Below are 27,044 nucleotides of genomic sequence, written 5' to 3'. Positions count from 1 at the left end.
AAGCCAACAGTCTGGTGCCGCACTGTGTAATATGTGTAATGTATAATATGGTGTCCAGGAGTACACATGGACCTTGCTTTCTAAATTTAAATAACTTAATTCATAAACATAAATATCTAAAGTAAAATAAAATCACATATTTGGTTTCAAATAGCACTAGTCATTTTCAAACGCTTAGTAGCCATGTGTCACCAGAAGAGATGTAGAACATTTTCATCACAATAGAATGTTCTATTGGACAGCACTGATCTGAAGAAATCCTGAAAAATCTGGGCTTCTCAGCTTCCAGGGAGCTCTGACATCAGTGGCTACAAGGCACATGGAAGGAGAAGTAGGGCAGAGCCAGAAAAGAAGTGCCACGGGGGAAAAGTCTTGTCTACTGGCTTGGATGGCCTTTGTAATCAATGTTCCATCCCGATGTCTTAAGGGATGTATTATGTAGGAAATGATGGGAGATCTGTAGTATTTGCTGTTGAGATAGGGACACAAGACAATTACGGACTAGGACTAGAGTTCCCCAGTAAACTCATAAACCATGAGTGACAGCAACAGAAGTTTCCAGAAGTGAGAAAAATGGGCCAAAGTCAGTTTGCAACAAGCTAAAACCTGTGGGGGCTCAAGTCAGCTGGCAAAGCCTCTCAAAATGCAAATCCCTGCGCCTAAGATAAAAGAATGTTAAAAAAAAGGGGGGGGAGGTTCATCTGACTCCTAAGGTATCAAGTAATTCTTACTAAGCCCCATTTCAATGACTGAAACATAAAGCAGAACAGAGGCACACAGATTGAGTTTCTAGTCAAAGCCTACATAAGCCTAAAGCAAGGAAATTAACATTTGAGAAAAAAATACTGGCTTATTTTCCAAGGTTTTCTGGAAGGTTTAAGTCACGGCATGTCAAGTAAGGGTGAGTGTGCAGAAGGATATAGTAGAGGGATGGCCGAAGGGGGAGAGAATTTATTCACAGGGGAAAATCCCGATGTCCTCAGGGAAAGCCACTTTGCTAGACTCTTTTGGGGGAAGCTAAATCTAATTAAAAGCATTCCTCCAGGACAAGTTTTCTCCCTGGAGACTTCTACCTGCCTCCTTAGCTTCTTTTTTTATCCAATATTTCCAGGATAAGTTTGAATGTTTTATAATCCCTACTGCTCCATGGCCATCGACTTTAAGCATTTTTTTTTTCTTGCAAGACAATGCTATTTTTATAACCCTTTTAAGACTAAAACTGAAAACACGATGATAAAAAGAGGCTTGGCTAGATCTTCCCAGAACAAAGTATTGTAATTAAAGTGTACTACTAAAGGGTATTTCCATAAACATTAGAATATCATGTGTCCAGGACAGAAACAGCCTACAATTCCCAAATACAGGGATGGAAAGATAGAAATAATGTAATCGGCCCCACTAGGACTACAGAGGCTAAGAAATTACCTGACTGTGCTCCTTCAGAGGACCTGAAAAGAAAGAGGATTTTAAAGGATCTTCTGTAACTGTTCTGTCCATTATGGTAGCCAAGAGCCATGTGTGGCTATTTACATTTAAGTGTAATGGAAATAAAATAGTATTTTAAACTCAGTTCCTTTGTTACACCTGCCACATTCCAAGCCCCAGGTGACTAATGGTTAGCACAGTGGAGAGTACAGATATAAGATACTGTAATCATTGCAGAAAGTTCTAGTAAACAGTGCTATTGCCTAAAAGGGTTACACAATTTGTCCCGATATTGTCATGGTGATTAAGAAGTAAAAAGCTCCCTAAACACCACATTTCTGGGCTATTGGCATCGTTCTCCACTCTAGTAAATTCCTTGCAAAGGTTTATATAAGTTGTCCAATCAACCCAACCTCCCTAGTCTCAAGCTCATTAAAACGGCATTAGATATAATAAAAGTATTCCACTGAGGCTCTACCCAACTGAAACTCTAAATTCTTCAGATTTCTAAAAGTATGAAGCGTATGTTGGAGATACTTGGGGTGTGAACATGTCAGGAAAAGGTCTACGAGTGAGGCCCCGGCAAAAGCAAGCACCCCTTTGGAATTAATGCATTTGCACCCTTGCTTGTTTTGTTCACACCTCATTCCAGAGGAGTCAGCAGACGCCTTCGTACGAAGTGAGAGCTGTACAAAACCTAAACAGAAGGTGGAAACGTTAGAAGTTCTGGGACACTTCCGAGCTTCCCCGTATAGCTTTTGAGGTACCATGAAGGAACTGGTGTTCTAAAAAATCATGAGGTGCTGACAGTGGACCCCTAAGAAGGGCCCAGGGGCCGACAGGTGCATGGGCAGGATGTGAAGGGCGCCCCTGCCTTCGGCTAACTATAGAGGCAGCCACTGGGGGCAAAGAGGAAAGGCATTCACAGCCTTCACATCACAAACTCTTGGTTTTGCGATGGCTCCATTATGCCATGTCTCCACTTAACTTGCCAGTGACTCAGAGAATTAAGCCACCACAACATGGCCTGGTATTTAAGGCTTCCATAGTCTCATTATCTTTCTGCTGCCCCTAACCAGAAACTCTATGGTACGTTAACTCCTTCTGCCTTCCTCACACCAGCATTTCCACCTCCCCACAGGACCTCCCATCCCCAGGGTGGTCTTGCCAGGCCTCAGAAAGAATTCAGTGCCTCTGCCAGCCACTGTGGGGGTTATTCTGACTGGAGAGGCACTCAGAAAACGGCTTCTCCAAGGACACTGGTGTCTGCCACCTTCCACGAGGAGAGGCCCAAGGCAGAGAATGTGCTGACTGCCCACGTCGCTGTGGCTTGGAAGAGCTGGACACCTCCCCTGTGTGGCTGGTGAGCGTGCATCCCATGCAAGCTTCTCCCCAGCTGTGCCTCAGTTTCCTGAAGCAAGCACAGAAACACCACTGATGACAAGTGGACAGTGAATGGTACCACGGAGGGGTGTCCAGGCTTTCCAAGCCAGGTCAACTGTTTGTTCCTTTGGAAAGTCACAACCCCTGCAACCCACCCTACAGTGCTCTCGTCCTTCCGACCTTGATTTTCAAACACGAGTACTGTGAGACAGGCTTTTACATGAGCATTTAACCCTGCTCTGCTGGTGAGTTTCCAGAAGGAAAGGGATTTTTTGATTCTCCCAAAGTTCTGTAACAAAGCCTTTCTTTTATTTGCTATACTGGATTTACAGTCAGAAGGTGGGATCTTCTGACCCTAATCAATGGTACTGCTTTGCTGAGGGGCTTTAAGTGAATACCTTGACTTCTCTGTTCAAATCCTCCATTTGTAGCAATCAGTGTTTCTCAATCTGGGTTCCACAACAGAACCATCTGGGGATTTTTCCAAGCAATACTGATGCCAGGGCCCTACACCAGGCAAATGATTCAGAACTTCAGGGGTTTGGCTCAGGCAGTAGATTATTTTAAAAGCTCCCCAAATGATTTTTATGTGCAGCCAGAAGTAGAAAAAAAAATAAATATGGTTCAGGAAAGGATTTATTCTGTATGGAGCAAAGAACTAAACAGGAACAAACTTGGGAGTTAGAGAAAGTGGACGGTCCCAGAGAGAGGAAGGGGGGCAGGTATACTACAAACCATGTTTCGCAGCTTGGTCTGGCTGCTAGGAAAGTCGCAAAGGGCATTATAACAGAACATTTTAATCAGTGTATATCTCTTTTATATACCCCCTTTTTAAAAAAAAGATTTTCTTTATTTGAAAGAAAGAGGGAGCATGAGCAGGAATATGGGCAGAGGCAGAGGCAGAAGCAGGCTCCCCACTGAGCCGGGAGCCCAGTGCAGGGCTGGATCCCAGGACTTTGGGATCATGACCTGAACTGAAGGCAGACGCTTAACTGACTGAGCCACCCTGGCGCCCCTCAAGTGATTTTCTTATGTGACTCAAACTTTAATAATGTTTTGGGATGAGGCAGGAATGATCAACATAATTGGTGTCAAGGTATTTGGTTGCTATTGTACAAATTCTCCTTGGAAGGTCATTTTTAGCTTAATTTTTTAGTAGGAGTTTCACGAATTCCTATATTTTTAAAGGGTAGAAATCCTTTGCCAATGGCCAAGAGCACAATAAGTTTGAAGGAAGATCTGTCAGAAGACCTGAGGAGAAGATTTCTTGAGAAAGCTGAATTTTTAAAGGGTTTTGATCCCACATGGCAAAATGAATAATGATTTCAGAAAAGTCAAATGTAAGAAAGTGTATCTCCCTTTAGGTAAACTACCAGTGAAATCAGTAATAAATAGTTCCTTAGATCAGAGTTAACAGTTGTGGATAAGCCTTTCCTTCAGAAAATCTCGAAGCTAAATAGATACAACACACACACAAAAAATAACTTTTAAGTCAATATAGTCCTAAAATTTAATTTCTCTTCCTAGACTCTGATTTTTTTTCTTTCTTATTCCATTTATATATTAAGCACCACCAATGTACGACATCCGAAGAAGGACCGTCGCTGAGATGTTCAAAATTCGGATATTTTTCAAAATATAATTATATCTGCCTTAAGAGAAAACAGTATATACAAATTACCATTTCTAAAAGGATGATATAAAGGGTAGTCCTCTAGAATATTTACTATGGCATCCCTTTTAGATAAGAAGTACACAAAAAGGTAACACTGAAATGTATTCTAATTTGAAGGTCTCTCCACTTTCCATATAAATTCATGAACCTAGTCATTCCTTAACGAAGCTGATCTCTTCTGGGAAATTTTCACAGAGGTGGAAGGATCAGAATAATCCTTAATCCCAAATCCACTGGAAAATCATCCTGATGAATAATGATGGAAAAGAGGAGAAAGAAGTCCATACTATACAACACGGGAGCTGATTTAACCTCTTTCCTTAACCAAAATGGAGTAATTTATGACATCATGACTCAACTTCCATTTTGATGCTGTGGGCGAAATGACATTCTATAGAACAACTCGCAGGCAGGCAGGAGTATCCGTTACCTTCATGTGGCTAGCAAACAAATGCAGTTTCTGCTCATGAAGGTGATTCTTTACCATTGCCTTTGAAAATGTCAGTCAAATAAGAAGGCTTTGCTACGCCTCAAGATATAAGTTCTTTTATATAAAAGTAATTTAAATAAATCCTAGATGTCTGTGTTTCTTCTGTTCTGCCAGTCAAAACAATCGTGTTCCTCTCCAAATCTTTATTCAGACATTCATCTTTAAGAAGTTCCGGGAAAGGAAGCCAAAGACAACACTTGACCTCCAGGCCTATATGGCAAAGACACACCCTTCCTGTGTAAAGATGTCCATCTCCCTGATTATGTGAAGGACCTTGAAGCTCTGGAGAAGAGCAAAACGACAGGGCTGAGGCAACTACCACAGTCTTTTATAAATGGCAACCTGTGTCTACTGGTAGGCATGACATGACCCTCAAAAAGGGAGACCACACAGTGTATAAAAGAAAAACTGCCCCACAAGAGAAGGAGAAAAAGAAAAATGACTCATTACATAGCCTTGAACTCTAGTAAGACTCAGGGACAAAGCCCTCAGAGAAGTGTGTCTCGAAGAAGGGAATTCTCCCGTCCTCAATATGGCTTCTGATTTTTGAGGCAAAGAACAGGGCTTCTGATGTGAACCCTACCATCCCCTCTTTACAAGTTAGCTATGGAAATATAAAAACACAATAAGACCGTAGTGTTTGTCTTACATTTACCTAGAAAATTAGGCAGCAAGGGAACATGAGATCAAAAAATGGTAAAATGACAGAAACACAAATTTGTGAGTCTTTACAATGCCTCAGACGGTTTCATCTTTCTGGGCTTCTGTTTCTATATTATCTGTAAAACAGGGTAATTATACCCACTCAGAGGGTTGTTTCCAAAATTAAATATGACATCCAGGTGAAACAGTTTACATAAAACACTCTATTAACATAAGGGACTATTAAAAAATTATTATAGCCAGACATGGTCAACATGTTTTCTTCAAAGTTATCACACCAGCCTTTTTTCCTTTTTTCCTACCAGTGCTCTTTCCCCCATAAGCCTCAAAAAGAATAAAGTTATTCAAACCCCTGCTCTTTTCTGTTTTCCTGACACTAGTTTTTTATCTGCTTGGACAGGCTGGCAAATGACTATTTTTACGATGTTTGTTGTGCTTTTCATATTCACTTAACAGCCATTTTAACAACAAAGGACATTTTATATGTTCCCAAGAGATATGTGCCAGAGGAGGCTGTGGGCAGAAATGTTCCCAAACATCTGGATCTTCCACTGCAGCCCTGGTCACTGCTGATAAAGGGCACACAAGTGGCTGCTTTCAACTACCACCTCCAGCCCCTTCATTGGCTCTTAACTTCAAGGCACTTCCATTCAGAGAGCACAAGTGCCAAGGTGGGCTCCACGGTCACTTCCTGTAACTGGGAAGAAGTGACACTGTATCAGTTTTTCCCAAGATTTTCAGGGACTCCCTCTAAAGACTCTCTTTTCTCATTATTATTACCATTAATATTAACTGAAGTACAGTTGACATTCAATATTATATATTAGCTTCAGGGGTACAACAGAGTGATTGGACAGTTGGCACCTTACAAAATGCTCACCATGACTTGCTTTAACATAAGTTCCCTTCCAGAACTTAAAGATGAATGTCTGAATCAAAGTAGAGAGAGAAAAACAAAACTGTTTGGACTGGCAGAATATGAGTCCCACAGACATCTACCATTCAGTCAGTCACTTTTTTTTTTTAATATTTTTCTTTCTTTATTCGACAGAGAGCACAAGTAGGCAGAGAGGCAGGTAGAGAGAGAGGGGAAGCAGACTCCCTGCTGAGCAGAGAGCCCGATGCAGGGCTCGATCCCAGGACCCCGAGATCATGACCTGAGCCGAAAGGCAGAGGTGTAACCCACTGAGCCACCCAGGCGCCCCTAGTCAGTCGCTTTTAAGAAAGAGTTATACCTTGAGGAATAACAAAGTCAATAAGCTTGGAGCACAGGTAACTGTAGTTCCAACAGTTATTCAAAAAGTAAAAATGAGACTATCAAGAAACCAGGTTCCTTCTTTACCCTGAAGATACAAGTATTACATTAATAAGCTGGTAGCTGGTAACAGGAGACACTCTTGAGTTGGCCAAACGTTTCACACAGCGCTGCATAAGTGATTACATAACGGCCACAAACATCCTCACCAAAGGCATCATCAAAATCTTGAAAGAGAAATGTTTTCAGCAGTTCTGAAAGCTAACCAACAGTACATCAAATTAAAAGTATTCTATCTCAACCATTTCTCTTTATAATATGCCACAGAATATTAAGACAGAAAATTCTTGTTTCATCTCCTGATTCCCTGAGATAGTGCAGATAGGGCATTGTTAGTCCATGCTTAAGTAATGTTATGAAGTCAGGAAAGCTCCCCAATTCCCCTGGAAGAGGGGCTCCCTGGGTGACAATCCAGCTGGAAGAGAGGCAGGAGCATGTCTGGAAACTGTGCTGTTAAAGTCAGGAGTCACCTTTGCAACGGGGGATGTCTTCCCTCAAGCAGGTAGAAAGGTGTCTTCCGACGCTCTCCACTGCACATAAACCCCTTCGTTCAACTACCCCTCCTCCAACTATCCCAGTGATAGGAGATAATCCACAATTCATAAAAAAGTGAAGGCAGGAGTGGCACAAAAAAATCTTGAGTCAGATAATATGATTTACTTTATGACTTTTTTGGGCGCCTACCGGCATAACACGTTGGGTCCTCTACAAAAGATTCACACACAAGAGGAGAGATGAATCAAAGACAGTCTGTGACGGATGGAAAAGCAACAGGCCTTAACACCCACAGATTGCAGCCCCCCCAAATTCACAGAAGCTAAAGACTGAAGGCACAGGGAACCTTCCCTGCAAAGAGAGACTTACACGCATCAGATCATTCAAAATTTCCCACAAGCTCATTGTTCCCTCAAGGTGGCTTTATAATAAATGACAAAGCCCCTGATGACACACTTGATGGTGAGAAGGTAAACAGTCTAGGAAAAAAAAAAGCATATACAAATTTAAATATAAATACAGAAGTAGAAATATAAATTATTTATATATGTGTGTGTGCGTGTGTGTGTATAACCTATAATCCCGTCTTGGATTTATAAGCAGTTTCTCTGGCCTTTAAAAGTAATGGATTCTAAACATCAACAATCTTTCAATGAGAACGCACAGAGAGTGCCAGGGAAGAATCAGATGGGAGATTCTCCATTAAAGAATTTTCATTCTAATAACGGGCACATGCATACAGCCACACACATAAAGTCACCTGAGTGTGGAAGCCAGGCTTGTTGGTGAGGCTGTGAAGAGGAAAAAGGAGGGAAATCTGACTGGTATAACTAACTGAAGAGCCAAGAGAGGAAATGACATCTACTCAGGTGTTATTTCAGCATGTGGAGGATTGTAGGGCATGGGTAGAGAATGGGAAAATTGGGATAACAGTCACCAGTTAGAAAATCTAAAAGCAGAAGCATGTGTGAGGATGTCCAGTTTAAAGGGAACTAGGGCCTGAGACATGTATAAGAGCAGAAAGGGAAATGGGGGAAAGGCTTGGCCTCATTCATGCATGGAATCACCTAACTGGTCCTGTGACCCCAAGATGCATCTTCAGAAACAAGGATATTGACACAACCCCTGACCTCAAAGAAAAAGTCAGGGCTGTGTAATCAGTCACCTGGGATCCACAGAGAAGATCATGGAAGGCTCTCTATCAGGGGCCAGCTATTCAAAATGTTATCTGGGGAGAAGATTTAACTGATGGCCATGGATATGTATTAAAGAGAAAAGGGACATAAGGCATCCATAGGCAGAAACCAAAGAGCTTCTCACACCAGACAGAAAACACGAGTTCAGACTTGCATTGTGGTAGCATGATTTAAGAGTAAAAATGAAACCAAATGGTTATGTATTTCATGTAACAGCATTCCTGTTGTAAAAATTTGTCTGATTCCGAGATTCTAGGTAATGAGATTTACAGTTATTATGATGAATAAGTTGAGATTTGATGCAAAAGGCAGCAACATGAGATACAGGTTTCTATGGAAAGTTTTTTCTGTTTCTTTTTTCTTTTTTTTTTTTTTTGGCCGAGTACAGTTACAGTGTCAGAAGGAAAAAAAAATACGTAATAAAATCATTTGAAAAAAGTCAGAAAGAGTTGTGAGAACTGATTGCTGTTACTGGCTGAGACCAATAATTCTTAAAGGCAAAAGTAACGAAGGTACAAAAAATTGTCTTACAATGAATAAAATACCACTCACCGAAAAACCCACTGGTAGCATGATCTGAACAGACTAAAAAAATGTTGATGGATTCAAGAAAAATTCAGTGAGTTCTCACTCAGCATCAATGAAATAAGTTCCTCAAGGTAGAAGATAAAAAGTTTTTTAATGCCGAAGACTAGAACCATGTCCTGAAAAACCTGGCATTAATTCATTAATTTATTGGGTACATATTTTGTATACAGCAGAGTGCTACATGCTTTAAGAAACACCAAGGTATAATAGCTCTTAATTAAGGCCTACAAATGGCAAGGCAGTTCTATGATTAAATGTCTAATGAGTAAACATGTTAAAAATGTTACGGGTTCAGCAGAGAAACGGATCTCTAGGATCTACAGTTTTGGGTCAAGGGAAAGAACCATGGAAGATGTTTTGGATAAACAGACAGGATAAAACTGACTCACTAATTGACTTGACTTGCTGTCAGAGCATTTGCTTCTGCTAGCCTCAGTGTGTTCATTACATACAGTTAAAAGGGGGTCTTGTAGCTAGGGAGGAGTCAAAACGCCCTCATCATACTAGAAGTTACTCTTCCTGGAATCCCTGTCTTCCTCGGGGACAGAAAGAAGTCTGATCTGATTCACCAACACTACTGCAGGTCCTTCGATTCCTCTGTGGAAGATGCTTTAAGGCTACTGGGGCAGCGTGTCGCAAACGTCCGGGCATATGTACACGAATCCCCCAGGGATCTTGTTAAAATGCTGGTTCTGAACAGGCCCAACATTCTGCATTTGCAGTAATTCTCAGTGATGCAGGTGCTGCTGGGTCTGGACCACCCCCTTTGGGTAGCAAGGTATTAGAACCTTCAGCTACTGTTATCAGGGGGTGATATGAAAGCATCTTGTTGGGGCCAGAATGCTTGAGCTCCCGATCTGAACCTCAGTGCCTATTCTAACGCACGATAGGTAGATGTTAAGTGAGGCTCACGAAGGGGTGAGAAGTTGGAACAAGCCGGACTTCCCAGAGGTGATGGAAAACAGAAAACCGCAAAAAGGAAAAGACGGGCTGGTCTGGGGCTCCTTGGAATAAATTAATAGGTGATGAGAGAGGCAATATAAATTATATAATTAATTATGACAGAAACTATAAGAATAAAAGAGTGCCCAGGAAGGGCTGCGATTGTTAGAAACTGTTTCACAACAATGTAATTTTTGGGATTCCAGAATAGTGAATGGACAATGCGACGCCAGTTGTTGTAATTGTTGTTTTTCCTTTTCACACATCTGAGGTCAAATTTTATCATTGTTTTCCCCCAATACAATGCCTTTTAGAGAACAAAACATAAAAGTGATATGAAGTAACAAGACAGTCATTCAAAGCAATAGTTAGATTTCTCCTCTGTGATAACTGGTGTATGCAGACCATACAGAAATGCAATTATGGGGCTTATAGCTACTCCCCTGCCGAAAAAAGCAGTCTGCAATCTGCCAATCTGTAGCAAATTCTGTCTTTTCTGAGAATATTTTAAGAAAAGTGGTGGACAGATCTTTGAAAGGCAAGAGAAGACTAATTATATTCAGGCAAGTTTCTTTTCTTTTCCCCCAAAACACAGAAGCTCCTTTAGGACTTTCTTTTCCTAGACACAGCAAAGCATTTCATAATTCTCTTCCTCAGGAAAAACTTTCACAGATTCTTCAACCAATTCAGAGGAAGGGGAGAATGAGAACACCATAATTAACAAAAAAGAAATGGTATTACCACCAAAACCAAATAAACCTTTTTTTTCAGCAAGGAAAAAGTGCTAGCTCAAGTAAACATGCTATTTAGTCAAGGTGTATGCTCAGGCACCTGTAGCAGGAAATTTTCAAAATAACTATGGCTTCGTTCTCTTTTTTCAATAGTAGTCATCTCTGACAAACTCCAAGTGGATGTTTGCAGTATATGTCTGCTCTGTCCTGTTATGACTTTTGAGTTTTCTACTTCGATTAGTTAAGGATTATGTTTTTACATTAATTTCAATGGTTTCCTCCACTAAAGCTACAAAATGAAACATTTCAGGACAGAAAAAAACTGAAAATCTCATCTAGTCCAACTCTTGGCACTGTACCTAGACAAAAATGAGAACCAGTGAGGCCAAGGGACTTGGCCAGATCACCCAGACACCCTGGTTGCCAGTATAACACACTTTAGTCTTCACCAGCTCTCTTGTAGGTAGAGTCTTCATCTCAAACTAAGGGTCAGATCTGGGTTTCATTCAAGATCGAGGTTCTGTGATAATTACATATTTACAACTTCTTCTCTACTTGGCATGGGGCCTCTGAACTAGGAAAAAAAATGAAGGGTTTAGCTAAACCTGGAAAAAGAAGTTTGTGTTTGGTGATGTAACAATGCAGACTTCAGTCTCCGTATGGGAGTGGGTGGTAGAAGAGGAGGCATTTCTATTTATTTTTCTAGGCCAAAAAGCAAATCCTACCATTAAGCATAGATTTGGGTCTTGTGAATGTTGAAGCTTTTAAATTTCAGGGGCACCCTAAGAAAAAGAATATAAAAATTAAGAATAGAAATTAAGGTATGAAAGTGAATACTTAAAATTTAAAATGTCGTCTAACAAATTACAAATTTTAAAAAGCTACAAATACCACAAACATTAAATTTGAAAAGAAACGATTATTTTTATTACTAAACTGCCTGACATGTCTCTGAGATATTTTTATTACCTTTTTTGATTGCACACTCTTTGATTGCGTCTTCCAATGATATTTTGTAATAGTCTGTATAGAGAGAATCGAAAAATAAATCAGTCTTTCCTCTAGAACTGTTGATCCGAATTCATAATTTATTTTTGAATAGCTTGGAAAGAGTTTCAGCTTTATCATTCATTTTAAGTGATATACTATAAATGTTCTGAATTGCCTCTAAATTTGGGAAAACCTCTATCAAGTTCCTTTTATATGGTAAGCTATAATAGTCAAGGCACAGCAAGATTTCTTAAATATTCTTGGACTTAATTGACACTCACTAACCACATTGCCAGTCTCCCTTCCAAAGCCAGGATATGGGTCTACACCAGGCATAAGCCTTAAAAGTTATATTCCATTCACTTATGGTGAATCCACCTTGGCATACTATATATATCCCCCACATATTTATGCATCCTTTAATTCCCCCAATCCTTCCAAACAAGGTTTAGTTTTGCTCAGAATACCTAAAAATTCCTTGACGGCATAAATACGCCACGATTTGACAAGTGATGTATATATTTCATTCTCCCATTGAGGTCACTAGACCGGCATGACAACATTATTTTATTTAGCTAAAGAAATTAAATGGGATAATAAATGAAAAACAATATAGCATTAGAAATATGTTGGATATTACCATTATTTTTCTTAACCCCTATGTTCTCCCACCACCCATGCTACAATAGAGAACAGTTTATGTCAACTGAGGTGACCTAGTCTCAGTATAGTATATAACAGTTGAAGGCCAGGTCCCTAGACCAGACCATCTTGGGTCCAACCCCAACATAATCACTTGATAACAGGGCAGCCTTTGCTAAGTTTTCTAAACTCCAAAGTGCTTATAATGAGTATTATAAAATCTACCTCTTCTTGGAGTTGATTTGAAGGTTAACTAAAGAGAAGAAGTGTTCAGCACAATCTAGGCAGTGGAAGATATTGGTAAGTGGGCTCCATATATTAGTGGGAAACTGGTCCAAGAAGGCTCACAAATGCAGCTTCCTCAAGAGAGGGACACAGCTCCCCGGAAGCATGGAGCCAATTCAATTTCCCTATGTGGAAAAGTTTCATAGAGTTTTAGGATGACCACTAGTCATCCACAAAGCAGCAGAGTGAGTTTCCTCCAAAGTCAGGGAATCCTCTAATGATTTACAGCTTTCACAGATAAGACCTGCTGTGGCATAGGCTCAGAACATGCACCTGACCCCATATTTTCCTTCGAAACATTCATGTTTGTTCTGCCAACTCCCTGGCTCTCTAAAATGCATAGTTTTGACAACCTTATACCTTTTATAGTGTCAGAAGGGCTTTTTACTTCTTAACACTCTTCTAATGTTCTTGTTTTCCTTACAGAGCTTGAGAAGGCCATGGATCACTCAAATAAACATTTACAATATTAGAGAAAACATCCAGAGAAGTTTCACCTTGCCTAGTGTTTCCAATACATGTAGGAAATGCCAATACAGCACTGGGAAATCTTTAAAAAAAAAAATGTGTTAAGTGAAATAACGGACAGGACAAGTCAAATTAATAGAACTAAAGTTTCCTTCAAGAAAATACAAATTATGAAAAGCTGAATTTCTCAAAGAAGATACAACGTTATGATTACAGAAGGAGTCTTAGCTTTTTTGCTAATGACCAGTCTCTCCAGGAAGAACAGAATAAAATCAACAAAAACCAATCTGGTGCCCCACACCTCTGCAAAGGAATGTTGTTCCAACGGCACTGGAAGACTCAGGGTGAGGGCATATGGAGGCCCACATACCAAAGATCAAAATACTGGAAATTTATAAATCAAGTGGAGAAAATGTCCCATAAAATAGGTTTTGTCCTACCTTGACTGGCAAATGTATCTTTGTGATACTTTGGAAAGCCTAGTATAATTATCAAACTCGTAAACTACTCAAGTCCTTTTCTGGAACTGATAGCTGTGGGTAAACATTATCCCAGGCCTGGCCAGTAATACCTTCCTCTTTTCACTGCCTGCTCCATCCTATATCAAGTGGGGCCTTGTGAGATATGCATGGACACCCAAGTTGTAACACATCCGTGCACACACCCCACATATACACAGCTCCCCTGTAGCCACCCCTTAGATGCACAGAGGTACCCCAAAGTCCATATAGCCTGTAAAAGTTAACCCAGGGCTATTCGGACAGTGAAGTGTTGTTCCCAGGTACCTGAAATGTGATCTAAAAAAGGGAGGGATTTGGACTCAGAGGCCCAGAGTTTTCTTACCCTATGGACAGGGGTCTGACTTGAGAAGACCAAAGGCAGTGCCCTCTAAGATCCAGGGCAGAGGTCCCTTTTGCCCACATACTAGGCCTATATTTTAACGGAGTTGAAAAAATTGAGGGGAGGATCTCATCATAAAAGAAGAAAGAAAAGAAAAGAAGAAAAGGAGAAAAGAGAAAGAAGGGAAGGAAGGGAAGGAAAGGAAGAAAAAGAAAAAAAAAGGAGAAGAAAGAAAGAGAGAGAGAGAAAGGAAGGAAGGAAGGAGAGAGAGCGAGCTGCATGTCTTGACAGCAAACAGCCTTTTCCACCTATATCCTCACATCCTCAGAAGTCACGGGCATTTACTCTGCAACTAAACCCATTCTAATGAACTAAGCTTCAGCCCTGTAAACAAAACAAGGATATTAGGGAACCCTTAAAAGCCTAAAGAGGAGATCTTGAGTTGACTACATCTAAGGAGGCTAGCTTCATGTTGAGTGCCAAGACCTAAAAAGCTGATCACAGCAAGTAAAAGGCCAGATCCTATCATGAGGAGAAGAATTTTAACCACCTACAAGTTTTCAAATTAGTGGGACCTCAAAAGTCAAATCATCCCATCTGCCTGTTATGTTAGACAAATTCTGTTCTTTCTGCCCTCACCAACGGTTGTTTGAGACCTGTACACAGATGCTGGTCCTACGTGCCTGGAATGTGGGATGTACGATACACAGCTCTGAAAATGGTGCTTGTCCCTCTGCTGTAAACAGTCGAACCATGGGGTCACATGAGGTGGGTCCCGCCACCTGGACTCTGTGATCAGATTAGGAAGAGTAGAGTTTCTTTCTAAAGAGATGGCCCTATCGTGATTTTCTATGGTACAGAGATACTCAGGAAGGAGGCAGATCATGCAAGCCAAGCAAATCATGAAATCAGGAGCACTGAATTGATGGTATCAGATGGTAAATTTCCCCTTCTCAAACACGAGGACGCCTTAGCCCCTCCCTAACTTCCATCTCAACATAGGTGCTCACAGACGGATTTTGTGAAAGCGCCTAGCTGAATGCAAACAGGGCAAGCTGAGAACGCATGCACACCCACCCACACGCACACGCACCCATCCCGCCCCAACACATGCACGCACAACCACACACACACACACGCACGCATGGGCAAACCTCAAGAGACCTTGAGCAGACTCCACCTTCCCAATCTAGAAATAAAGTTAACAAATCTTATCTTGCAGACTTCTTCTAAAGATTAAATTAGATAAGTCATGTCAAGCAGCTGGCTCAGAGCAGATTTTCAAATGTTGGTTTCCCTTTTCCCCCACTCCTCCCTGAAAGGAGCCAGTGTGCCTGCTCAGCATTCTAAACCTTTCTGACATGCCAGGCAGGAAGGGAGAGTCATCGTATTGCCTCGGTTAGAAGCAACACACACCTGGGGAGCAAAATGTGACATGAAAAAGAGGTAGTACAAAATAAGTGGTGAGCATGCACACCCCTAGTGCATATCTGCTAAGTCACTTCCACTGAAAATCATGTGTTAATTTGGCCGAAGCTACACGTGAGGAGCTGGAGGGCAGAAGCTAACAAGGTGACAGAGTTATGCCTTTATGTGGAAATTGGCTAAATAATGCCATGCTCTAGCCAGGAAGTATGTTTCCTCTGCACCCTATTTTAAACTGTTTTGGTGGTTTGCATCAGACCTAAATAATACCCACACTGCTCTGCAGCAGACAGAAGCTGCTTACAGGGCCCACACTTCCCTTCGACGGACTCTGCTTCACCGCTTATAAACCAAAACATCAAACCCTGATGAAAAAAGAAACTTAAAAGCTAAATTTAGATTTTCAGCACTTCATTTTTAACTAAAGTCTCCTTTCGACAACCGTCTAGAGAAGAAAAAGAGAGAGAGAGAGAGAATTCAGTATTTACTGGAAAATTTCTTTGGTGAAACCCTCAAGTTCTGGAATGGCTTAGAATGTCTTACACCAATTCAAAATGTATAGCTAAAGGGACTGCATGAGAGCTTTCCAGCATGTTTGTCAGAAGCGGAAGCATCTTTTTCCATATCTCATCAGAATAAAAAAAAAAAATACACACCAATTACATACTATAAAAACAGCCAAACTGCTTACTTAGATCAGAGTCAAAACTAGTAGCTAACTAGTAGAGTAGTTAACTACTAGTAGTTTAAATAGAGTCATTAATAATAAACTACTAGTTAAATTACTCTACTAGTTAACAACTAGAGTAGTTTACTACTCTAACTTAGAGTTACTACTAGTAGTTAACTACTCTATGTTAAGTTAGTAAAAGGAAGATTTTACTATTCAGAGCAAACTCCCAATAGATAAGGGCTGCCTGGTTGTTAAAATGGTTGCTCTGGATTGTACCAGGAGCTCAGCTCAACGTTTCCTGGGTGCTAGGTGTTGTTTCTGGTCCTTCCAGAAGCCCTGGATATGGAGAAATTAATAAGACACGCCTCCTGCTTTTGAGAGGCTTGACTGGCAAGGGAGTCACATAAAGATATAATTTCAGCTATTGTTATGAGCTAAGAGAGAGGCCTGTTCTCAGGAGGGGATGTTTAGTTCAACCACTAGGCATTCAAAGGGGTTTCCTTGGGCAGATGACACTTAATTCTGAAAGATGAGGGAAAATTATTCAGGTGGTTGGAGTTCCAGAATGACAGCAGCTTGAACAAAGGCCCTACTAAGCTGCCCAGGGACTGTGTATATAGGATGACCAGGATACAGTGGGAAAGTGTGAGCCTTGGTGGGATGTGAAGTCTCAGAATCAAATGGCAACCAGGTCATGGAGGATCCTATTAAGGTCTGAGTTCGGAGTTAAAAATAATAATGAATGGGGCGCCTGGGTGGCTCAGTGGGTTAAGCTTCTGCCTTCAGCTCAGGTCATGGTCCTGGGGTCCTGGGATCCAGTCCCGCATTGAGCTCTCTGCTGGGTGGGGAGCATGCTTCCCGCCCCCCCTCTCTGCCTGCCTCTCCGCCTGCTTGTGATCTCTGTCTGTTAAATAAATAAAAAAAAAAAAAATTTAAAAAATAGTAATAATGAAAGCTGGTATTTACTGAGCATTTACTATGTGGCAGGCACTGGGCTAAGCACTTCAAAGCATTATTTCATTTAATCTTCACCATAACTCCAGAATCCCAATTTTATAAATGGGTATGGGGGTTAGAGAAGGAAGGGGGCTGTGTCCCCTTACACAGCCAGTAAATGGACGCTGGGTCTGGAACCCAGGAGGCCTCCATTCCAAAACTTGTATCTCGAAGCTTCTCCTAAAAAGAAAGATTAGATGGGCACATTGGGTCTACTACACTGGCTACAGAATGGAGGACTGGGGTGGGGGCCTATAACATGGCAGGCATAGAAAAGAACAGATGAAGAAAAAGGAAGACATTCAGAGGGACTGAGAAAAAAACATTCAACTTGCTTCCGTCCAAATGCATTCAACAATCAAACACCTCTTGTAAAAGGGGAGTCTAGAAAATAAACCACCAGTATTCATTAACGCTCCCAAACACACAGGGTTAAACTATGTGCCCTGGTCTTTGCCTTTAACACCCTTCCATCCATTCAACTGTCTTATTCATTTTGGATAGTGTCTCCAGGTCTAAGTCTCCTGCCTGGTACAAGAAGATGCTCTTTAAATACGCTGAGAAGGACCAATTAGTAATCGCTGTTTTTTTTTTACAATGGCACCGATGAGGTGTCATTCTTAATTGGAAAAATGGGGTTAAAAAATAAAGAAAAATTTTAAAAGTTGTGTTGATAACTAAGGATTATAAAACTAAAATGGAAATCATGTAGCAGTTGAGGCAGCTACACAGACAATAATAAGGACTCATCACCATGGGGTGCTACCTTGTAAAAAAGCAATAAATCCAAAACAGGATTTCGTATAGACCACAACTGATGTTACTAAAGGAAGTAGCCAGGGGGGTCAAAATTTGTTTTCTGAAAAGCCATAGACTAAAGATCAGATTCTAGTCCTAGTAATCACTAGTCTCTGACCTTGACAAAGATAAATACATAATTAATATGATTTTAGGTAAGAAGTTTATCTGTATGTTACTTTTACCAACACTGAGTCCTCAACAGAAATCTCTTGTTAGGTATTTGATAAGTACCAGTCACATTTTCCAGATCTGAAGAGTTTTCTAACATTTAAGATTTCCCCCTAAAGAATCATTACTTAATTTGGGGCATCGAGGAAGGGTGAATCTACAAAACAAAACAAAACAAAATTTAAAAGGCTTTAAGTACATTTCTTAGTGAAGTTTGTTCTTATACTGAAATCCTTGGCCCACTTATCAATCTATGGAACAGAAGATGGACTTTTTGGGGGGCCTAAAAGGCATCTCATTTCCTCATATCTTATCACACAGGAAGATATTTTGAAAAGTGTCTTGACGGTTTAGCAGTTATTTTAGAAAAATCCTGAAACTGCTTACTTATATGGAAAATTAAAATGGAAGTGGAAGTAGATATCTCGTTTTCATTATAGCTACCTTCAACCTTCCAGTATCTTTGAAAATTTAATTTCAAATGAATGCAAATTCCAAAATGATTCCTTAGTTCAAATTTGGAAACTTTAATTCCATCAAATATGAAATCTGCGGGTTGTTTAAAACTGTTCAAAAGCCCAAATAAAAGGCCACTAGGCTTTTAAGTTAATTGTTTAGAAATGTGTATATAGATGAAATGAAACTGACTCATGAACTATTGAGTCTGGAATTTGAAAATGCATAAATCATCCTTGTAAACAAAATCTAACGAAATCAAGGTCATTTGATTTCCTTTTTTCCTAGCTTGAAACAAAAGTTTTAATGATTTTTTAACATATTTTTGTTGTTTACAACAGTGTTTCTTCCTCATGCCATTCAAAACTCCCATCTCCATGCCACCTTCAAGAAGAAACGTCATTTCAAAAAGTTCTCAATTCACTTCAAATACTCAGAGGCCTACCATTTAGAACCTGGTGCTTATTTCTTCTAGACAAACCTAAAGGTAAGTCTGTCCGTGGCCCTGGTAAATAAAGCAAGCTCCTCAGGGTGATGTGGGCTATCAGGGCATCTCCAAGTCACCAAAGGGGAAAGAGAGCAACAAGATGTCACAGATGAAGGGGATGTAAAGTTATCCAAATCTAACCATTTTACAGATGAGGAAGCTGAGGCCCTCAGGTTCCAAGTACTCAGTTAACCCAGGCCCTAGCTGCAGATAACTGGGTTATGCAGATCACCGCTCCAAAAAGTAATAATTTTCAAAGTCTCAAGGGGGTTCGGTACTTTCCATAACAAATAATTAAGAACTCAATTCTTGCATTTTTCACCTCCGAAAACGTCCAGAGATGGGGAGCTCAGGGACAGTTAGGAATTTAACCTTTCCTTTTCCCTCAAAGGACAGTAGCAGAGAACCATCACCTCCGGCAAGGCAGGGCTGTCTGGCTCCAGGCAACATCTCCAGCACCCAACACCTAGCACCTAGTGGGCACCGAGTTAATAATTCCCTGCCTGCCACCTGACAATCCCCGCTCCCTACCCCACCTACGCCCAGTCCTTGGTGGAGCCAGATAACTTTCTTTTGCCTGGTTCCGTGAAACTTTCTTACAGTGACTTTAGGGCCGAGAAGCGGGCCTCGGGGAACGTGCGGCGTCTCCCCAGAGCCCAGGCTGGAATCGCGGGCCACTGAAGGGAGAGTCTGGCCGAGAGCTGGGTGGGCACGCAGCATCGCCCCGGGCCGCGGCGACCCCAGGTGCGCCAGCTTCTTTGGCGGCCTCGGCGGCCTCCGCTCCGGGCCGCGGCTCCCCAGCCTTCTTCAGATACCCAAGCAACTTCTCAAACTTCCCTTTCCGGGGGTGGGGGCTCGCCTCGAAAGAGGCCGGCACAACGCCTTTCCTGCCCGCACAAAGGGGGCCCGACGTGCCCCGCGCCCCTTCCCCTTTAACTTTCCTCCTCTTTTGAAAGAGAAACTCAGAGCCCGGCGCCTCGGGGAGCCGCGCTGCGTGGGTGCTGCCGAGGGAACTTTCCCGTTTCCGCCCGAGCGCCGGGCGCCCGGGGCCGACTGTCAAAGCGCAGCGGGGACCCCCCGGCGCCCCGCCGAGCCCACCTGGAGGCCACTCACCCGACTTCTGAACTTGCGGCGGGATCGTGCTGGCGATGCGCGTCCACAGGATGATGTGCAGCGGCCACAGGCCCCTGAGCAGCCCCCGACCCATGGCAGCCCCCGCCGCTCGTCATAGACCGAGCCCCGAGCGCAGCGGACGGCGCCTCCCGGAGCCCCGGCTGCGCCTCCGCGCCGCGCCCTCTCGGGACCCCGCGCCGGCCGGCCGGGCAGATGCGCGGGCCAGATGTGGCGCCGCTCGCCTGCCGGGAGGGGGCCTGGAGGCCGGCGGGGCGCGGGGAGGCCCCCGGCGGCCAAGGGGAGCTGCGCAGGAGGCCGGCTCCTGCCCCTGGCGAGCGCGCGCGCGGGGGTGTCTTCGGTCCGTGCGTGCGAGTGACTCACTCAACTTCACCCGGGCGCCGCGGGGGAAACAGGAAACTCCTCGCCAACAGCTGGGCAGGACCTCTCGCCGCCCGAGAGCTTTCTCCCTCCACTCGGCTTCCAGCCCTCCTCTCTCTCCTGACTGCCAATCATGTCCCTGAGACCGGCCCCTCCAAGGGCTTTGGCAAACTTTCAGCTGCCCCCACCGCCCTCGGGAGTTCCTGGCTCCAAGTATTTACCCTGGCGTGACTGAGGGCACGCATTTCAGAAAGGAGCTGAACACACAAAGTGTATACACTTCCAGAGCTCCCCCAGGGAGCATCTTCCGCCTCCCCAGGACCTTCTTTGCATTGTTCCCAGGTGCTCCAGAACTATGTTTTCCAGCTCCCAAGAGTGGATGCTGAAATCGGAGTTGTGAGTACATTTCTGTTTCAAATCGAATAGTAAGGATTGCCTCACTGAACTTTGGTTTCGATTACATAGACACACGCCGCCACATTGTAAAATGTTTTGCTTACGGTAGGTCGAAGTCCTGAAGTTTTTTTGTTTGTTTGTTGGTTTTTGTTTTTTGTTTTTTCCCAAACTTTACTGTTCAAATAGGCCACCTGAGTATCCTGTGAAAATGCGGGTTCTGATCCTGGACATCCATGGTGCCACATTTCTGAGGCGCTCTGGAGCACTGCCTCCCTTTTGGAATTGCCTCTGCAAGAGTAAAAGAACAGCTGCCACAAAGTGACAGTGGTGGGACATTTTATGTTGAGACTGTATGGAGTATGGCAGAAAATGTAAATGGAAAAGTGGCCTGGGAGTCAGCTCAGTGCCGGGGTTTGCATTCCAAACCCTGCGACCAGAGACAACCCTTAGTTTCTTCTCTGTAGAAGGGGAAACAAAGGCAGCAGGACAGGATAGACTTTCAGCCCTCCCTTCTTGCTAGGGCGACCAAGTTTGCCCTCAGAGATCCTGAGGTTTAAACCTTTGAGGTTTAATTATTAAAGAAGCCCCTTCTTCTTCCCCATGCACCTTGGATTGGTAAAGAATTATATGCTCATCTTACTTCCAGCTCTCAAAGACTTAAGTTCTGTATGGTCTGCTGGCCAGGAGATCCTCCAGTAGGCTACACAATGAACTTCCTTTATCTGAGAGAAAGATTATTTGCCAAGGCAGGTGTCCAGGCTGGCTGGGAAGAAAAGCAAATAGCTCTCCCCTGAAACCCAACTCCAAAATACGTCCCTGTCAATCTAAGCATTCATTTGTTTGATCCCGGAAACTTCAAGTCTCCTCACCATTGGTCCCCCCAACACTGAGGGGCCCCTGAATGTCTCTTAGGAAAAGACTACTTTCCAGCTCTTGAGTTCAGGAAGGTCAGGGAAATCAGGAGCGCTGGGCATTTTCTTGCTTACCAAACAGGTTTCCTGCTAATGCAGGAGCCACTTTAGTCAAAGAGTTGTGCTCAAAATCTGCTTCTTGCCATTTCCTCCACTTACACCCTGCCCCTACCACTGCCATCACTAGGGCGGGAGATCTCCTAACCACCCATCCCCAGTCATGGGCATTCTGGGCCCAGTCACCCAGTTTCTTAGCTCAGGGCTGAAGTCCGCTTTTCAAAATGCAAACCTAATTATACCAAGCCTCTGATTAAATTCATTCAATGGCTTCCTACTGCTCTTGAGATGGAGGTTCGAAACCAGATCCTTCAATGCCCTTCCTCTCTGGTAACCTTTCACTGGGCTTCTCTTCCTCTCCAGCTGAGAGCCTGTTCCAGATTCATAGAGCATACCCACGATTCCTCCTGCACAGAGCTTTTCCCAGGGCACCCTTCCCCTTTCTCCTTCCTTCCTTTCCTCTTTACCCAGCCAACTTCTGGTCTTGCTTGGACCCATCCTAACTTCCTGGATGAACAAGCTTTCCCTGATCTTTTATTACAGGTTCTCTTAGCACCTTATGCTTCTCATTGCAAGCCCTTAGTACAGCTTTGGTTTTGTGATGATTTTGTGTCATTCTTTCACGTCTATTCCTCTCCCTGACTCAAGTCCAACTTTTCTGAGGACAGGGATTACATTTCCCCCTCGGCTCACTGTTGTATCCTTAGTACCAAGCACATAATAGGTGTTTTAAAAATACCTATTGGATGAAGGAAAGAAGGAGGTCGTAAAGATTCAGAAGAAAACTGGGCTTCATTGACCTTATTTCACAACTCTGGAGAGGGCATTCTGTTACCTACTGAATTGAGATGTAAACAGGCTAGATTTTAGCTAAGGGTGATGTCACTATTACTTCCTTTTCTTTAAGAAGGAGAAGTTTGTGGGGGTTTTTCTTTTTTTCTAAATTTGCCCAAGTTCCTCCAGGCAGTATACATATACTTCCTTATTCCCCCAAACACACTGAGAGGTAAATAAAAATGTCCAAGGGATTCTAAAGGCTTTCTTCTCTATACTTATTCCCAAGACAGATGTTTTTCGCTGTTAGAGGACAGGTTTCAGATACTCAAGTCCACGGTGGAGTATTTAACTGGTGGTCTTTGTCATCATGTATCACGAATGTTGATTTTAATTTTGTTTGCCTTTAGCATTTCTGACTTAATCCCCAATCTCCTGTGAAATCGAGAGTCTGAAGTCAGCATTGCCAAGTGCAAACTCATCCCTTAGAAGCCATCACAATGAAATCAGAGACATGTAAACTCACACATATTGCAATTTGGTGATCTGAAAAATTTGTCAATATGACCTTCCTTTTGGGATTCTCACTGAAAGAGAAGTCTGATACTCTCCATTAAAACTTTGTTTTCAGAGGCGCCTGCATGGCTCAGTTGGTTAAGCCACTCACTGCCTTCAGCTCAAATCGTGATCCCTGAGTCCAGGGATCCAGTCTGGCAGATGCTTCTCCCTCTGACCTTCTCCCCTCTCATGCTCTCTCTTACTCACTCTCTCTCTCAAATAAATAAAATCTTTTTTTTAAACAACAACAACATTGTTTTCACACAGAGTTATGTATTTGATGCAATACCATTTTCCGCTAACATACATATGCAAAAATTGGGCCATGTGCAGATAGAAACAAAAATTAAAAGCTCAGCTCAGAACTTAAAAAACAAAGAGAGTAATTTTTAGGCCCTTACCAAGTTGAAAAACAATAAGACCCAAGTCAAGCCAAAGTTGAACAGCTTGAGTGTCTCCGTATTTCCAGTTCCATGAACTCTGAACTCACGAGACAATTGGACTGAATCAAAACGTAGTTAATCTAAGCCCTGCATTTTCCAGTTGTGATGAGGCAAGAACTTTCTACTCCCCTGAACTTCTTGACATGCAGCTGTTGAGGTTACTGGCAACCAAAGCAGTTGACGGGAGACTCCTTTCCATATAAATCAAGCGTTCTGCATTCTCAGCTCTTAGCTCCTGACCAATTTTCCTTCTCTTGTGAAGCAGACCAGATGAGCACTGAGACAATAGTGAATGTGGGAGGATCACTCCCCCTCCCCTTTCAGACTCCTACACAGGTTCGCTCCTCCAGGAGATAGTCTGTGATTCCTCCAGCTTAAACTGACCCCTCCTCTCCCAAAGAGAACTCTAGGAGCATTTAGTTTATTTAGTCATATATATTTTTTAATATGTATCCCATTCTGATATGGTACGTTATAACTATTTGTCAGTTTCTGGAATCCTACCCCACCAATTATAAGGCCCTTAGAAACATAGATTATTCCCTTTACAACCTTGAACCACACTTGGTGCCCGACAGTACTCCATGTATGTTTCCTGTCTTCAATAAGGGAAAAAATGAGAGGAAAAAAGGGGGAAAATGAGAGTATTTATTTTTCTAATCTATCCCCTTGCTTGCAGTTCTTTACAGATTTAATAAAATCTGTAAGTACACTACTTGTTTAGAGAAAGCATGAATAGTTTCTTTTGGAGAAAACACAGCTTTGTTTCAAGTTACAAAAATAATATATGGTAACCACAGGTAGAAAAAAAATCTGAAATACAGATAAGCCAAAGGCAAAAAATAAAGATCCTTTACTCTCTCACCCAAAGATAATCACTTGTTAACATTTGGGAGCACGTCCTTGCTGTACTATTCTAAGCTTTGCTTTACGGGTGAAGAAATTGAGGATTACAGAGATTAAGAAGTTGGCAGAGGTCACATAGCTAGTGAGGGACAGAACCCAGGTTTAAACAGAGGCCTGTCTCTAGCTCCAGAGTCCACACTAGAGAAAGATGACAAAGGGGTTGATGGTAACCAGCGGACCAGCCTGATCACCACAGTATCTTGGGTGACTAAAGGTTGATTAGAGCCATCCCTTACTGTCACTACTTCCTCATCTCGTATTCATTAATCAACCCATGGCAGTCACTTCTCCATTGAAAAGTTCTTTAGTTCAGCTCACATCTTGTCTCAACTTGTAGAACCAGTGGGCACGTTCCAATCAGTGGCTTACCTGCCTTCTTTCGCTATTGCCTTGGATACCACTCGGATGCTCACCTCTCCTCCTTGCATTCTTTCTTCTTTGACTTCCGTGTTGTTTTGCATTCTTATGTTACGGACTGCATAATATTACCCCCCCAAATTCATATGTTGAAATCTTAACTGACAATATGACTATATTTGAAGGTAGGAACGTTAAAGAGGTAATGAATGTTAAATGAGTTCATAAGGTTGGGGCCCTAACCCAGTGTGACTGATATCCTCACAAAAAGAGAAAGGGACACCAGGCAAACACACACAGAGAACAGGCCATGGGAAGATATACTGGAAGGCAGCCATCTGCAAGCTAAGAAGAGAGGCCTCAAGAGAAACCAAACCACCAACACCTTGATCTTGAACCTCCAGCCTCCAGAACTGTGAGAAATAAATTTCTGTTGTTTAAGCCATCCAGTCTGTGGTATTTTATGACAGCAGTGTTAGCAGACCAGGACACATCATTTCCTGCTTGCTTTTCCAGCTGTTCCTTCTCAATATTTTAACAAGTTTATTTTCCTCCACTCACTGGTCGGAGGCTAGTCCTTACCACTTCTGTTCTCTGCCCCTCTCATCCTCCCTGGGAGCACATCTATTTCTATTGCTGCACTAATACATGATTATTTCAAAATCTAATCATCAAGCTCTATTTTCTCACCTAAGCTACCATTATTCCAATCACCTACTCGACTCTTCATAGATGTTATACTGGGGTTGCACACACTCATTATTCTAAAATTGGACTCCAAAATGTATGTACCCTTGGTACATTCCCCGTATTTAGAAATGACTCTATCTCCATTGGGTAACCCAGTCTAGAAACATTAAAAATCAGCTAAAAATTTGCTTCTATTTTACCCTCCTGAACTAAGTAGGCATTGTGGTCTATCTATTCACTTTCTATGTATCTTTTGAGTCTGTGCTGTTCTCATACTATCACTGACATATTTTAGTTCTGTCTCTTATAACTTCACAGAGGATTCCTTCAGTTTCTTCAACTGTTTGCCTCTCTGGTTTTACCACATCCCACTACATCCTCCACTGCGACCAAACAGTCCCCTCCTAAAACACAAGAATAACAATCACATTTAAAATTATCCAACAGCTTCCCATTGCCTTCAGGATAGAATTTCATTTATGCCGATCCATTTATGCATCCCACCAGCATTTGATCCTCCACTATGACCCAAATACTGTGTTAAGCACTGAAAACATGAGGGCTCAGAAAATGTAATCCCGGCCTTAATTGAAGGGCATTAGCCTGTCCTTATGATCTAATGTGAAACAGAGATAAGGAGACAAATAATATGAATAAATCTGATAATATGATTGTCACAATGGTGATAAGCTCAGGGTACCTCAGGAGCAGGCACTAGACTAGAGACTGTAAAGAAGCCTGAGAGGGAGAGAAGGCTGCCCCGAAGCAGTACTTTTTGGCCTGAATCTTGACGTATAGTCACGTGAAGGCATAAAGAAGGGTGCTGCAGACACACAGATCAGCAGCGTAGAGACAAGGAGGGGTATGATCATAGAGTGGGTAGGGAAATGTAAAGACTTCACAATACCCAGGGTCTAGATTTGAAGGGATTTTAGGTTGTATTTTTTGGCCCCAATTCTGCACCCCTCCCTGGATTCATGCTCTTTGCCTTGTGAGTTGGACTCCCTTCTGCTAGAAGCAAAGAGTTCTTAAAAACAAAAGCTATCATGGGATTTGTCATGGGGCTGAAGATGAGGAGGGCAATGCAGTTCTAATTTAGACTTTTGGTATTATCTACAATTTGGTTGTATATACAATTATAGAATATGGCCAATACCATGGGTTACTTGCACAAAATTAATTCTTCCCCTTCCTACTTTACTAGTAGAGTCTAATTTTGTTTAGGATATGGATTTAACCGTATCTTTGGGAAACAGCCCACCCTTGGTTGAGGGTTAGTATGTAATCCAATTCTGGGCAAAGAAATGCAAGAAGATATTGGATTGGG

At 42.3% G+C, this 27,044-nt stretch overlaps 1 protein-coding gene and 1 long non-coding RNA gene across 4 annotated transcripts in view; one reads left to right on the top strand and one right to left on the bottom strand.

The window, feature by feature from the left end:
* The window catches only part of TGFBR2 (transforming growth factor beta receptor 2), an 89,749-nt gene extending 69,110 nt beyond the window's left edge, over window positions 1-20,639 (bottom strand). Inside the window, exons 1-2 of one of the 3 annotated variants that reach the window (XM_045088999.1) lie at window positions 20,248-20,639; window positions 11,873-11,926 (exon numbers count right to left, since the gene is read on the bottom strand). In XM_045088999.1, coding sequence (XP_044944934.1) covers window positions 11,873-11,926; window positions 20,248-20,341 — 148 coding nt within the window. In that variant the 5' untranslated portion in view covers window positions 20,342-20,639. Of the gene's footprint in view, window positions 1-11,628; window positions 11,654-11,872; window positions 11,927-20,247 lie in introns of those variants that run through there. The other 2 variants (XM_045089000.1, XM_045089001.1) reach the window with 2 other exon arrangements.
* Window positions 20,640-20,801: 162 nt separating this feature from the next.
* On the top strand, window positions 20,802-25,472 carry LOC123394489. Its single transcript, XR_006609269.1, has 2 exons — window positions 20,802-21,021; window positions 23,174-25,472. It is a non-coding gene; the product is annotated as an uncharacterized LOC123394489 (long non-coding RNA).
* The last annotated feature ends 1,572 nt before the right edge of the window (window positions 25,473-27,044 follow it).

The sequence above is a fragment of the Mustela putorius genome, unplaced genomic scaffold (assembly GCF_011764305.1).
Source record: "Mustela putorius furo isolate JIRA1106 unplaced genomic scaffold, ASM1176430v1.1 tig00003834_pilon_pilon_pilon, whole genome shotgun sequence".
NCBI classification, from domain to species: Eukaryota; Metazoa; Chordata; class Mammalia; order Carnivora; family Mustelidae; genus Mustela; species Mustela putorius.
Note: the sequence above shows the minus strand (reverse complement) of the source record. Positions and strands in the feature narration are given on the sequence as shown.